Below are 14763 nucleotides of genomic sequence, written 5' to 3' on the forward strand. Positions count from 1 at the left end.
GCTGCAGTTATGGAGCCAGAAATGTAGCAGAAAGTTATTCAAGGAAATAAAAAGCAACATCAGCAAAAGAAGTTGGACATTAGAAATACCTAGAGATCAGTTGACATCAATTGCCTTCAATATTGTGTTGTAAAAGGCCGCATTACAGTTCTTAACACTAGCTCTGCCTTCAAAGCTGTTTGTGGCTCAGTGAGATACGATACAACTGTTGTCACTGTTCTTGTAAATTGGATGAAGTACCACCTGCATTAAAATCAGCCAGGCCACCTAAGAAATAAATTTCAACATCTGTTTTGATTGGGACTTGGAGACGTGCACTAACAGCACAGCAGAGACTTAAACTGTTTTTACACAGCCATCAGGCTGTCATCTCTCTTTGTAAGTACCATTCAGCAAGGGTTGCTCTCACAATAATTAACACCACATTAATGCAAAGTTTGTAGGGAGAGTTTAATAAGTTTTATTGGATGTGCTTACCTAGTCAGAAAGGTGATAGGATTTTTACATACAAGCATTTTTCAGGCTTTCTCCTTCAAAAGTTTAGCCTCTTTTAGACCCTCTTCGTATCACTATTTTGACAATACAAGTATTTCTTCAACAGGTGAAAAGCTGCATACAAATAGAGCCTGCTTGTGCAGGCTTCTGGCATACTTAGAGTCTTGTCACTTGGCTGATGACAAACATACTACTTAGGAAAGGTAACATGGCTTTAGCCTGTAACCTGTGCCTTATTTTCCTTCATTTGCATAGATCAGGAAGTAATTAAAACTACCTACAATCCCCAATGGGTGATTCTTTTTCATGCTAGCAAAGATCTTATGACTCTTACAAGCTAGGGAGGGCTGTTCCAGGAGCAGATGTGAACTTGTGAAATTGAATTGAGATTATGTGAGGCTGAAAGGTGGACAGAGGTGACTACACTTAAATACCTTGATGAAAAGCTATTGTTAATCACAACATTAATGCTGCTTTTCCTTCCATATCCCTTGCAAGAAGCATGCTCATTAAAATTGTCCTGGTAGGAGTGGTGACTATGAAAAATATGAAAACAATGCATATGTGCTTACTGAAATACTCCTTTCTTTTTGCAGAGTTCCTCTAAATAACCCACCTTGGACTAACTGGTTTTACACTGTCAGATAGCTTCAGATTATTACACCCTCTGAGCCAAACAAGTTCAAATGAGGGGAAGAACATGTCACAAATTCTTTTAATCTGACTCTTCAGGGAGTGTGAACCACCTCACACATAGAAATATATAAAATTCTGACCACTCCTCCTTTACCACCTCCCTCTCACTTTCTTTTTTCTGCCAGACACTGTTCCATTATTTGAGTTCTAATAGCACAAATACAATGTAAAAGAGAATAGTAGTTTGATCATACTTCAGACAGGAGTTAATGTCACCTTGACAGACAGGTTTTAGTAGTGTTTTTGTAGTGTTTCATTTTGACAAAAGATGGAAGTTAAGCCTTTTTTCTCCTACCCTTCAAAGTACATCTATTTTTCAACCAAAATATTTTTGTGGAAGGATAAAATTAAAACTAAATATGTTGAAAAAAGGGACTCTCCTTAGCACTTTTTAAAATTTAGGGGTTTTTTTAAGGTCTTAAGCTACCATATAATGAAAAACTGGATTTATAATTTATGAACCATACAGTACTTCGAGGAAAGCTAACATAAAATATTGTCCTTCTTCCATGTATCCATACCTGAAAATTAGGGTTAGGGTTGGGATATGGAAGCCAAGCAGAGCGAGAGTTTTCCTGGTATTTGAAGGGTCCATTAAAGGCCTGAGTTATGGCACTCAGATTGAAAACACAAACTGCTGAGGCTGCTATGCTGTTCCTGCAAAAGAAATAAATATATTAACCTATGTAATAATATTAAGAAGTCAAATTGCTGAAAAATAAATTAAAAAGGCAATAACTCTTCAATTCTTCAATTAAATAATGAAGCAGATATGATCTGCTTCACCTGGAGATGATATCTCAAGATAATGATATATGATGAGCTGATTAAGCAAAGTCATTGAATTTGAAATATTTATCAGCCTTACCAAGAAGCTGCTGTGGGGAAAAACTCTGAACTTCCTACTTTCTGCTGTTGCTCTAATACCATACTCTACTTCTAATAGCATGAGACACCTCCTTTCTAGGTATAAAGTTCAGGATGATATTATTCTCAGTTTTCAATAAAGCTTCTTCCATACAATAAATGACTGCATGACATAAGTCAGGTTTTTCAATGTGTGCTATGTCTCTAGATCCTACGGAATTGCTGGACAAGACACGTCCCCAAAAATCCTGTCTTCCAAGAGATGTTGTACAGCAATAAGAATGTAAGTTGTAGAAACACATCAAGAGAAAACAACTTGGACTGCTTACAAGATATCATGTCAAAAAGAAAAATAAACATCAATAAATGGCAGCTGGACAAAACACACAATTTCCTGGGTTTGCCTTGAAAATGTGATGTACAAGGCAATAAAGTAATTCTACACAGTATAAAGAATATAATATAAAAACTATGAAAGCTCCTAATATGGAAAGCTGCATTGTTCTTTTCCTCATTTTGAGATAATGGAATAGATAATGAAGGTGTCAATTGCACAGATTTCCTGTTACAGCTAAAACTGCTGGCAACTGATCCACACAGCATTCTTCTCTGGTTTTTTTTCCCTATTTTTTTTTTAAAGCTTAGCCTGGAATTTACACAAGGCTTAAGAAAACCTACTATAGAAACTCCATAATAATGGGGAAAAACTCCAACAACTGAAAAAAGAGTTAGGATATATTGATTAAATACCAGGACAAAAGAACAATTTGCTTTCTTATGCTTGTCTCTCTTATTTCAAAGGAAGCTGAAAGCAAGCCCAAAACTTGAAATTTCATGCTTACAACTTCTGCAGAATCGATCATCATTGGAACTGATAAATCGCTGCTTATATCACTAAATGCATCTCACTAATATTAGTAACTCTACCAATGGTTTTTTGAATTTAATGAAGTCCTATGAGGACATGAGATTCATGTTTATAAATTTTTTTTAATAGTCTGAAAGAAACAAAATCAGCTTTTTCATGAAGCAGTGGACTTGATAGTCAACCATGCATAAAAGGTGCAGGATTGGCTGTTAGAGAAATGTTTCCAGTTTTGCCCTCCACAACTATATTAAAATATACTAAAAAAGAGTTAAGATCCAATAAAGTCATTGAAATTCTGAAGATACTGAGACTGAAGAATTATGAATGCTGTTAAGTTATATCTGATGCTGTTACAGGAACAGAAAGGAATCTGTTGTTCCCTGTCACAGGAAACCCTTGTATTTCTCCACCGTCACTTTCAGGCCAGAAAGGTGGATCATATGAATTCCACAAACTATCTATGAACAGGACTCAGCATAGAGAAGTAATCCTAGCTTAAAATACTTCAAAAATATCTAAAAAATTTAGTTATTACATTTGATGGGAGGCATTTAAATAGAATGCCTGCCATCAAACTAAAAAACCCTACCCACAAACAGTTATAATTAATTGGTTCCTCTTTGAACAGTTCATCCACCTTGGACAGTCAGAATATTGGGCCACAGGGGAAGAGGAAAGGAGTGGCAATGTTTAAAATACTGTCTACTTTCATGTGGCAAAAGAGCCTTAACAATAGCAAGTCCATTTTCAGGAGAGCCAGGAAGCATCAGGAACATCATTCCCCTTCCATGGCCAAAGCCCTGTGGATTTGCTAGAGCAGAATTCCTCTGCTCAGGCTTTTCATGGCAGGAACATTTCTAGGCTACTTTGACTTCTCAAGAAAGATCTGGTTGAAGAATGTATGTGGATGCCACCTGACAAATACCTGTCTTTTAGTATATGAACTAACTAGGAAAATAGAACAAGATTAAAAGTACTGTTCGAAACAACAGCAAATGTCCTTATCCCCAGTAATCCCCAAGTCTCTGCTACTCTCTTTACATAAACAGAGTTTAGATTCCCTACATTACTCCACTGCAGAAACAGGCTGAGCTCATCATCCAATGTCACAAGTTAGGAATTGCCACAGCGTGGTGCAAGCACCACTAGTCTTGTTCACAGCCTGAGCTGACAGCTCAGGGGTGAGCCTCAGTCTGGAAGATGCCTAAAGGAGCTCAAATTCATGCTCACTGTCTAAAATGTACAGGTATTATACTTTGTTGGTATTAACTTGTGAATGCTTCCACCTGGTCAATAAATATTTATAAAAGGTAGGTATCCCTGTGCTCAAGGGTGCCTTACTTATGTTTTAGGTGCCCAAGGACCTTTCAAAATTTTAGACAATAGCAAACTGTACAAGAAGGTCGGAGAATTGGAACTCAAAATCGGAAATTATTCCAGTGGTCTGAACATTGGGCTGCACACTCAAAATGCAGAGGCTGCCCTCGCTGAGCAGCATTTGAACACCAGTTATCTCATTTAAATATCCAAAGGACATTTCTGAGATGTCTCTTTTTTCCTATCTCCATCCAACGTTTTAATGTTTAACAAATCTGAATTTTTAAGACCAAACTGTACTTTTATTTTTTTCTTTAATTTTACCTTATTGATATAACAGGTTAAATTCTTAACTTAAAATTAGGTTAAATTCTTGGTTTGACCTTCAAACTCACGTAAGGATATTTTAGGACTATATTAAAATACCTAAGAGCACCTCTTGTACTGTTTTGGGTAAGATGAGTTCTCCATGACATGGTCAATTTCCATCACGTCAAATTCATGATCGTGTCACATTATAATTATAAATTATTTACTGCAGAAATACATAATGCATTTACGTATTACAAAAGTAAAAATAAAAGTTAATTACTTCCTAGCAATAAGTGAGGAATATGACAGAACAGTCTTAAACCCAACTGGCTCCCTGCAGTAAGGAAATAATAAGAATTTATTGCTTCTCTCGTGTTTTCAACAATTCATGTGGGAAACATTTGGAACTGATACTTGTTCACAGAAAACAGTGGATTGGGTAAAACGGTAGTTTAAATTTATGATGTTTACTCGGCATATGCAGAAGAGAGTAGCTCAGAAATTCTAGGTTTTGCCATCACAAACAACATGAAAATAAAATCTATCATTCAGCTACTTACACATTAGTGGTAAAAATGCCATAGATCAAGTCCAGTTCTGGCAGGAAGAAAGTACTCTGAAGTTCATTGTAGTAAAATGGAATTTCTCCAGGGCGAGAGCAGTTCAGACGAGCTTTCATGAAGGTAGTCCAGGTATCCTCCAGCACAAATTTGCCACCAATATCATTTTTGCACACCCGTGCAGCACGAGAGAAAACTGTCTTCCCACAGTCATGTTCCACTGCATTTTCCCGGAAGAAGAAGTAGGTAAAGTTCCCAATATCATAAGATGACACAAAATTTGGTTCTGAAAATAACAGAAGGAAAGATCATTTATTGCCTTCCTGTGTTACATGCACTTATACTAATGTGGAAGTTGGATTTATCTTCAAGCATTATATTTAAACACATATTTTAATATCCTTTAGGGATGTGGCAGCATGACATCTGAATAGGCCAGCTCATGTCTACCTGGGATTATGAGACACATGATCATGATGTGCTGGGGTTGGCTGGGTAAAGTTAATTTTTTTCATAGTAGCTAGCATGAAATTCTGTTTTGGATTTATGCTGGAAACAGTGCTGGTAATTCAGGGATGTTTTTGTTATTGTTGAGCAGCACTTACACAGAGCCAAGGCTTTTTCTTTCTCACCCCACCCCACCAGCACAAAAAGCCAGCTGAGCTGCCATCTGGGGTCAAACCATGACACGTGGCCTGACAGGTTTTGCTCTAGGTGTTTATAGAACTAGACTGTGCCGGGCAACCTTGGCCCAGCTCACTGTATTCCACCATCAAAAGTGTCTCGGAGTTTTCATTCTTCACATAAGGGCATAGTGAATTCTTACAATGTAATTGCTTTATCTTTTAACTCTGTTTCTCCTTTGCCATCATGCCATTACTCCAGATGAGCAGGATAACGGGTGGTAATTAATGGTGAGTAAAAATGTGCTCAGAGGCTGCAATCAAAAGAAAAGAGAACTACACAAGAATATTTGATGGTAAGATAACTGCATTTCAACCCTGTCTTGCTTAGTGCTTTTGAGAGCATTACAGATTTCTTTTTTCTTATTTAAAAAAACTCATCAAAAAACTGAATGGTGATGATGGAGAAATTAGAGAATATCTAAAAATAATCTGGAAAGCAACAGATGGCAATACTTCTTGAAAGGACAGAAAAAAAGGAACAGTGGGATACCAAAGACAATAAACATGTGGTCCATTTCCTGTAAGGATTACTAGAACTGGGGAAAGTCCGTGACCTTAGAAGAGGCTGACAACTTGACAAGTTCTTAAAGGAAAGATAAATTTGGTGCACAGATTTGTGAAGAAGATCCCCACTTGTGCAAGGAACCATTTTAGAACACTGATACCTCTGAAAAACAAGAAAACTTTTGTTTCTCATTTCCAAATTTTATTCTGAAGTGGGAAAACCAATAAAAGAACTGTTTTAAAAAACATCTGTTGTGAGGAAGGACTTCAAATAAAATTATTACATGAACATTTTTTGACAGCACTAGTGTATAGAAAAAGGCTGCTGCAATTCGATGTAAGCATTTTACAGGAGTATCTCAAACCTATCAGAACTTTGGAGGGGCACTAGAAAGGCAAGCAAGCTGGCACTGCCTCACAGCAGTCCAAACTGTCAGAAGACTCTTTTTCAAAGGCAGACCAGATGCCAGCTAATGTGGCCTCTTGTGCTGCTTCCATCTCTATCTGCTGTGCTGAGAGTTCCCAGGGCAGGTTTTTGGCAGCAGTGATTATGAGCTGCCTCAGATGTATGAAGCTGAGCAGATCCAATGGTGCTCTCACTCCTCCCTGTAACTTTCACCCTCTATTTTATGAAGTGCTTCCTTGAGACCAGTCTGGAACACACCATATTTTTTCCACATTCAGAGCTGCACAGGTTTTTTGCTGGCAGATCACAACCCAACAATTTCAATAACATGTTGGTGCCTCATTCATAAGTTACATACTATCAGTGCATTTGTGTCTTAAAAAAAGGAATAAAAAAGGCAAAATAGTTGGCCAAGACTTATATAAGAAATAAAATTACACTGACAATATACAAAGAACTAAACTATTAGTCATGTTAACCCTACTACAACCTTAAATCTCCATCTGTGTAAAACTTTCATTACAATAGGGATTTTGCTTCAAAGGCATCAAAAGCTTCAACTGTACTGTGCAAATACTCAAAATCAATCAATCCACCCACAAAAACTATTTTGTACAAATATTAAAAAAAATTAGGCCCTGCCTTGCCATAAGGCCTGAAGATAGTTGTCACTGGAGACCCTCTGATATAAAAAGGTCTCTGTATTGGTATCACAGAGTCTCACTGTAGAGTTAAAAAAACACTATTGGAAGCACTCACTATAAGGAATGATGAATTGCAAAAATTAAACAAACTTCACAAACTATAGGAGTAAAAATAATATGAAATGCATTCAGAATGTATTCAGGGTTCTTGAAAAGCCATGCCAATCTTTCAAAAAAGAGTATTTTAAAGTTGCACTGATAATCATAATAGAAGCATAAAAAATGCCTAGTACTCATATTTCATGGTTTCAAAACTAAGAAACAATATATACATCTGCAAACACCTAAACTTTATTGATTATGAACCAATGAAATTGTGACCTGCTGTTGAAACTTGTGAAATCTGCTTTCATTTGCATGAAATGTAATAATCTCACAGTTACCTTAGGGAATTCAGTGGATATGGAAGGATTATCACGTCAGACTTTGTTTACTTGATTCTCTCTTTGGGAAAAATGAACAGGGTCACTTCAAAACTTCAAAGGAAAAAGTAGGAAAAATCAGTTCTTATGGGTCTAACTATTGTGCTGTGAACTGCTATTTGTTGACATGAAAGCTTTACCACGTAAGTTTTTAATGCCGCAAATTAAGTAAATCTCTTGCTTCATGCTGACTTCCCAAATAGCTCTTGGAAGGGCAAACACATCTCATTTCTGATTTATCAGATCACCACAACAAGTGCAAGGATTCTGGTGTGTGGCATGAGACAGCTAGTACAACCCATAATAATATCACAAATATTATATATGACCTCTATAGGATTTTTAATATACTCAATTTATGGATGTGTCAGGATGACTAGACTTTCCCAAATTACATGGAACCAGTGTAATCAGGAAAGCAAGAAAATTACTGTCAATGTGACCCAAAACACATCTCCAGTGCACATCACGGAGCAGTGCACACAGAGCACACGCCCAAGCACTGAAAGCACTGGGTGGCTCCTTAGTGCTGCCCTGGGCAAACACACTGCTCTGCTACTTCTGAAGTTTGCGTACTCAGCACAAATCCTGGGAATTTCTACACTTTCCTTCATAAAGCAGTGTGAACACTGCCCAACAAGGATTTTTCCCCACAGACTCTTCTAAGTTACTGCAGAAAAGACAGCTCAACCGCACGAAGCCAAGATAGTGCTTCAACCAGAAATAGTATGATTGCTTTTCTAAAGGTTGAAGACAAACCTACATTTTCTGGGGAGCACAGTCTCTGTTCTTAATGTGAAAGCATTTAACAGGAAGACACAATGATTCTCTTTAGATTATTCTCCCTTTTTACCTGCCAAAGGTGTCATGCATAAGCTTATTTCCTGGGCCTTTTTTATTTAGTGGTGTGGATACACTCTGAGAGGTAAAAGGATGGGAGGAACTGTACAGGAATTTTTCTGTGGATAGAAATGGGAAACAGGAGCATAAAAGAGCTCCTTGAGAGCATCTGAGGTAGTCTTGGCCTCTTCTTGCTGTCTGAACTTAAGAGCAAGAAAGTACACTTGTGCTCTTCAATCCATATAACTTCACTTCTGAAGCAATCTAACATGGCTTAATTTACATAGTTAGTGGGTGCTACTGCTTCCAGAGTGAACTAAATGACAGGAAACGATCTAACTTTCTTTAAGGAGGTAACAGCAATTAACCTTAAGGATTTAAAGGTTCAAATCCTACTCTAAGCAAGTAAGATCTGTGACTTCCACTGACTGTCCCTCTGAGACATGACCACTCACATCTGAGGTGCATGGTTAATTTCACTTTTGATTGGAAGACCCAATCAAAAGTGAAATTAACCCCAGAAATGTTAAAAGAAAGCTAAAATATTAATTTTTTTCTGATTTAGACAAAGATAAGATTATATATGTATATATGCATACAATATAAGACACACACACAAAGATATATGAATATGTAATATATTCAAGATCTTAGGAGTCTAGATACTGCTATAATGCTGAATGACATCTCTCTGGAACTTGTTCACTTGTTCACCGACCTCACTAGATCAATTAATCACACCACACTGTTGATCTCTAAAGACCCATTTCTTCCAAATAACTGTAGTCAGCCAAATGCTTATATAGCATTAAATTCTAGAAAGATGCATTTGAGGCTTTTTGAATAAAATTCACATTTCAGCTAGAAATGCTCTTCAAAAGGGACACTTAAAGCAATGGAAAGAAATTAAGCTTCAGATGTGCCACTCTCTAGTATTTCCTTTCATCTTATTAACATTATCAAAAAAGTCCAGTTGCAGTTGCATTCTGCCATCCCTGTATATTCATTAAGTATATTCATTTAGTTGTGGCCCTTTGCAGCTGTTGGAAAAAAGAACAGACCTTGCATTGGGCTGATGAAGGCATCACTGCTCATGAAGGTTTAGGGACGAATTTTAATCACAGAGTAAAATTTTCTTACAGCATTATATGACTCAAAAGTAATACATAACTTGTGGTCATCACAGCTATATCCTTCCTCAGGAGCTGAACTGTAAAATGTTAAGTCCTGTATGAAACTGCTGGAAATAGTTTATTAATAGCTATTTTTCCTCTGTTTCACAATTACCTATGATGCGTGCTAAAAATGCCAACCTGCCATAGAGTAGCTGGCTACCAATCTATTTTGACTATTTCCTTTGCAATGCCTTAGCTCTCCATGATTTCTTTTACATTCTTTTCCTTTTGCTAAATTGAAAATTTTATAGGTATGGAAGAGCAAGGACAGCAAAATACACTAAAACTGTGTATCCCAGACATTTTTTTCCAGTCTTCTCTTATATTGCTGATAGATTTTATAATACAATTCAGCATAATCATAAAAGTGGATGCTCACTCATTACTTTTTTACTGATGTACTCTAATAAATTCTGAAATGCAATTATTTCTTTTCTGAAAAATTGTTTTTAAATATGGTAACACAAAATTCCTTGTTTTATTTCCTGTTGTTCATTTTAAATAAATCTCCTTCATTTTCAAGGTAAAGTGTTCTTACATGGCATAATACTTTGCAATTTATTATATCATTTTGCTGATGTAAATTTGCCAGTGACAAATTTAGTCACAGCAGCCATTCTGTACTCTAACCTAATACTTACTGAAGCCCTTGAAAGTCAATCCTGGAGTGGATTTTGTCACCTATAGTCACTCTATAGACACCTTGCAAAGCCATGTATGCCAGGGCAGGGGGTAAGTGCAAAAAATACACAGGGATTTCATTAATTCACTCATAACCTCTAGAAATTTGGAGTACGGGGATCTATCAAAAGATCCAGAAATTTGGATGGTTACTTAAAATTGAATCCAGAATTCCAGACACAGAGGAATCTAGTGTTCTTTAAGGAGATTTTTCCAACCAGCTGTTATGGTATGGAAAGGAAAACCCAATAATGATGTCTTACCCATTTCTCTCCAAATATTTTCGCTGCCGATTTTTTTTTTCTTTTGTCTGTTCTAGTTTTGCAGGGAGGGAGACAAGTAAATGACTTTCCCTGCAGACTTGTTCATTTGGTTTGCATGGCTAAGCTTTGGTGGGGGTGCTACAGGGGTGGCTTCCATGAGAAGCTGCCAGAAGATTTCTCCATGTCCAGCTCTGCCAATCCCTGGCAGCTCCAACAGATGGACATGCCACTGGTCAAGGCTGGTCCAATTAGAAACTGTGCTAAGGCCTCTGTGATAACAGATTTAAGAAGGAAAAAGAGTTATTGCACAGTTGTAGTTGTGGCCACGGAAGAGAGGAGTCAAAGAATGTGAGAGAAGCAGCCCTGCCAAGGTCAGTGGAGAAGGAGGGGCAGGAGGTGCTCCAGGTGCCAGAGCTCAGATTCCCCTGCAGCTGGAGGTGAAGACCGTGGTGAAGCTGCTGTGCCCCTGCAGCCCATGGAGCTCCACAGGGATGCAGAAATCCACCTTCAGCCTGTGGAAGAGCCCCATGCTGGAGCAGGTGGATACCTGAGAGGAGACTGTGATCCCATGGAAGGTCCATGGAAAGAGCAGCCCATGCTGGAGCAGCCTGCCCTTGAAGGACTGCACCCTGTGGAAGAGTGACCCACACTGCAGCAGTTTGGGGAACACTGTTGCTTGTGGGGTGAACTCACACTGGAGAAGTTCATGGAGAACTGTCTCCCGTGGGAAGGACCCCAGAGTGCAGCAGGGAAATGACCCCTCCCCCTGAGCAGAGGGAGAAGCCACGGGTGATGAACTGGACATAACCCCCATTCCCTGTCTCCCTGTGCCACTGGGGTAGGAGGTAGAGCTGGGCAGGAGAGAGGCATGGCAAGGAAGGTGGAGGGTTTTAAGGTTTTATTTCACTTTTCATTATCCTGCTCTGATTTGGTTACCAATAAATTCAATTCATATCTCTAATTTGAGCCTGTTTAGCCCATGATGATATCTGGTGAATGATCTCTCCGCATCCTTAACTCATGAATCCTTTGTTATATCTTCTCTCTCCCATCCAGCTGTGGAAGGGAGTAACTGAGAGGCTTTGCTAGTGAGTGCCTGGAATACAGACAGCATTACAACCTTCTCTTTTCCTTTTTCTTTTCCTTTTTTTTTTTTTTCATAAAAAAAAAGGGAACCAATTTCATAATCATCCTCTTCCCCCTTCACCTTAAGGCCTGGTATGTCTGCTGTTGAAATTCCATCTCTACCTTCAATACTTCCGTCACAGAATCACACAGAATCAGAGAATGAGTCAGGTTAGAAGGTCATCTCACCCAGCCTCCCTGCTCAAGTCAGGTCATCCTAAAGTACATTGGTCAGGATTCTGTCCGGGCTGTTCTTTAATATCCCCAGTGAATGAAGCTGTACAACCTCTCTGGGTAGTGTGTTCCAGTGCACAGTTACTCGCACAGTAAAGACATTATTCCTCATAATTCAGGTAACCTTTAAGTCCCCTCCTTTCTCTGATAAATGCTGGTTTTCATGTGTTCATGCTCCCTGAAATTTGAAATTTTCCACGTTCCCCTGACTGAGATGCATTTCAATCCTAAGTTCTTTCATTCTTTCTGGGTCACTGTGTATCATAGCCGTGTGCATTAATGAGAATCACACTCCTGTTGTGCCTCTCTGCAGTTGGGAACAGATGATCTGCTTGCAGCAGTGTCCGCCTTCCTCATTCAGCCTTTCATTGGCACCTGACATAAGCAGCCTAGGTGAAATACAAAAGAACAAGCTCTGTCCTCAATAGACTCCTTGTGATTTTAGTAAATGGTAGGTGGACCTTGCTGATTTACCTAGGGTAGAAAAGGACTAAAAATATCCTAACTCCATGGGTAGTACTTGTTGTCTACCATTTCAAACCAGTAAGGAAATGGTATGAAGGTGTTTTGTAATAACTTAGTCTGGCACAGGAAAAAGGAAATTAGGGGAGGCACCTCCACCTCACACCAACTTACTGCTTTCCTACTCTGTCACTGCCATCAGGGAGAAGATGTACAAATTTGAGCTTAACTGCTCAAATTTATCCTCTGGTAACTGCTCCAATGAAGAAGCCTAAGGACAGGTTTCAAAACTATTTTTTCTCCTATTTTAGGATACTGGCAAAAATGATGATATACATGAAAGAAAAGAATCAACCTGATGGGTGGCACAACTAAAGAAATACAATTATTTATCTTCATACAAAATAAGCAAAACTGGCAGAATATGCTTTGCATATTTTCAGTCAGGACTCCTATCTGAAAGAATACATTACACATTCAAGCACACGCTGGTTTTGAGTTACATGAAATATTACATAATAAAGACAAGCTTGCACTAGCTAATTACAAGGCTTTTCATTAAAACCCAGAAAAATGAAAGGATAACACTGAATTATTATAGCCATTTCCATTAATCCTTAAAAACAAAATTGAAAGAATTAATTTTTATTCTTAGATCATAAATTCTCTCTACGCATGCCACTAGTAGCAAAAGTTATAATAAAAATCTGCTAAAAAAAATAAGAGGCATTGATTCAGAGCTGTATTAAACCTCTCTAACCAAACCACCCTTGTAAGAATTTTACTATTACTAGTGAAGACTGAAAGTATCTGCCCTGGATTAATAATCTTTTTATTAGTGTTTTTTTAAGAAAGTGATCTCAAAAGAGCCACTTTTAGATACTCTTACATTAGTAAGAGTATCTAAAAACCAAATGCTTAGGACAGCAAGAGGAAATATTATGTCTACCAGTAAAGCAGTACAATCCAAACATTCATCTCCTCAGATGGAAAGGCTTCTCATTTGGAAGAAATTTTATTTTATTTTATTTTACTTTATTGCTACATCTGATCCAGGATTAATTTTTAATCATCCATCATCTTCCCACTGATGAAATGTTGTGACATTTAGAACACAGATTTTATTTATTTAGTATGTTCCAATAGCATCTATCCTTGCATGGCTAGGGTAGAGAAAACAGCCAAAATCATTTCAAGATAGTTGTAGACCCATGAAATTGTAAGGAAAGGAATTTGACAAATTATGAAACCAAATGTTGCAGTGTTTCTCTGTGTGATGAAAGAGGGATTTTTTTTTTTTTTTTTTTTTTTTTTTAATGTTTTGCCCTTTTATTGGCTGAGGGGAGCAAACAGACATTATAGACTACGGCCAACTTTCACACTGAGGTATCAGATAAAATTTAGTGATTTAAAGAAGCATATTGAATGGAGAAATACCTTTACTGACTGTAAATGTTGGACTACAGAAAAGGTTTCTAAGTTTAAACACTGAAGGCTTTTCACTGCCAATCTGGACACACTGCAACTGTGGACTGCAAATATAACTATAACATTTACTTCTGCTCTCTAGAGCAAACTGTGACAAATTCTGCCCCTACTACACTTTGCAGATCAACTCTACAATAAAGTCTAATTAGAAGCCTACTATATCAACTCCAGATATGATTTAAACATGGTTACACTGACAGCTTAAAGACACTGAAACAAACAACATGCCCACTTAATGAAAGCATAATTTATTTCTTATCATTTAATAATGTCCAAAGCAAACTGATAAGGCAGACTATTCCTCTTATGGAAAACTACAAGGGAAATTTTAAAACATTCCAGCAACAATTTGCCCTTTACTGGCCTGAGCAGCTGGCTGAAGCTCAGGGTCTTGCTGACTGCTTTGGTCAGGAGAAGAAATCAGTGGGAGAGATGTCTGCTTTAGACATAACCCTCAGTGTGTGCTCTATCACCTCAAATTGCTTCTCTTAAACACGGAAACACCTGAACATGGATTCAGAGAAAGAGAGCGTACATAGCAGAACAGGACACCTTGCAGAATAAATTGCTGGTAAGCAGTCTTTCCACTTTCTTCATCTGTTTGTGCATATATACATATTCATGTGAGTAACTTCAGGCATTACATTTTCCTTTACAT

At 37.8% G+C, this 14763-nt stretch overlaps 1 protein-coding gene across 2 annotated transcripts in view; it reads right to left on the bottom strand.

The window, feature by feature from the left end:
• SEMA5A (semaphorin 5A) overlaps window positions 1-14763 on the bottom strand; it is a 318052-nt gene that overhangs the window by 122392 nt on the left and 180897 nt on the right. For both annotated transcript variants that reach the window (XM_041411823.1, XM_041411824.1), the window contains 2 exons: window positions 5116-5401; window positions 1713-1848 (listed from right to left, as the gene is read on the bottom strand). In XM_041411823.1, the coding sequence (XP_041267757.1) occupies window positions 1713-1848; window positions 5116-5401 (422 nt within the window). The remainder of the gene's footprint in view (window positions 1-1712; window positions 1849-5115; window positions 5402-14763) is intronic.

Source organism: Onychostruthus taczanowskii, unplaced genomic scaffold, assembly GCF_017590055.1.
Source record: "Onychostruthus taczanowskii isolate IOZ18803 unplaced genomic scaffold, ASM1759005v1 scaffold37, whole genome shotgun sequence".
Lineage (NCBI taxonomy): Eukaryota > Metazoa > Chordata > Aves > Passeriformes > Passeridae > Onychostruthus > Onychostruthus taczanowskii.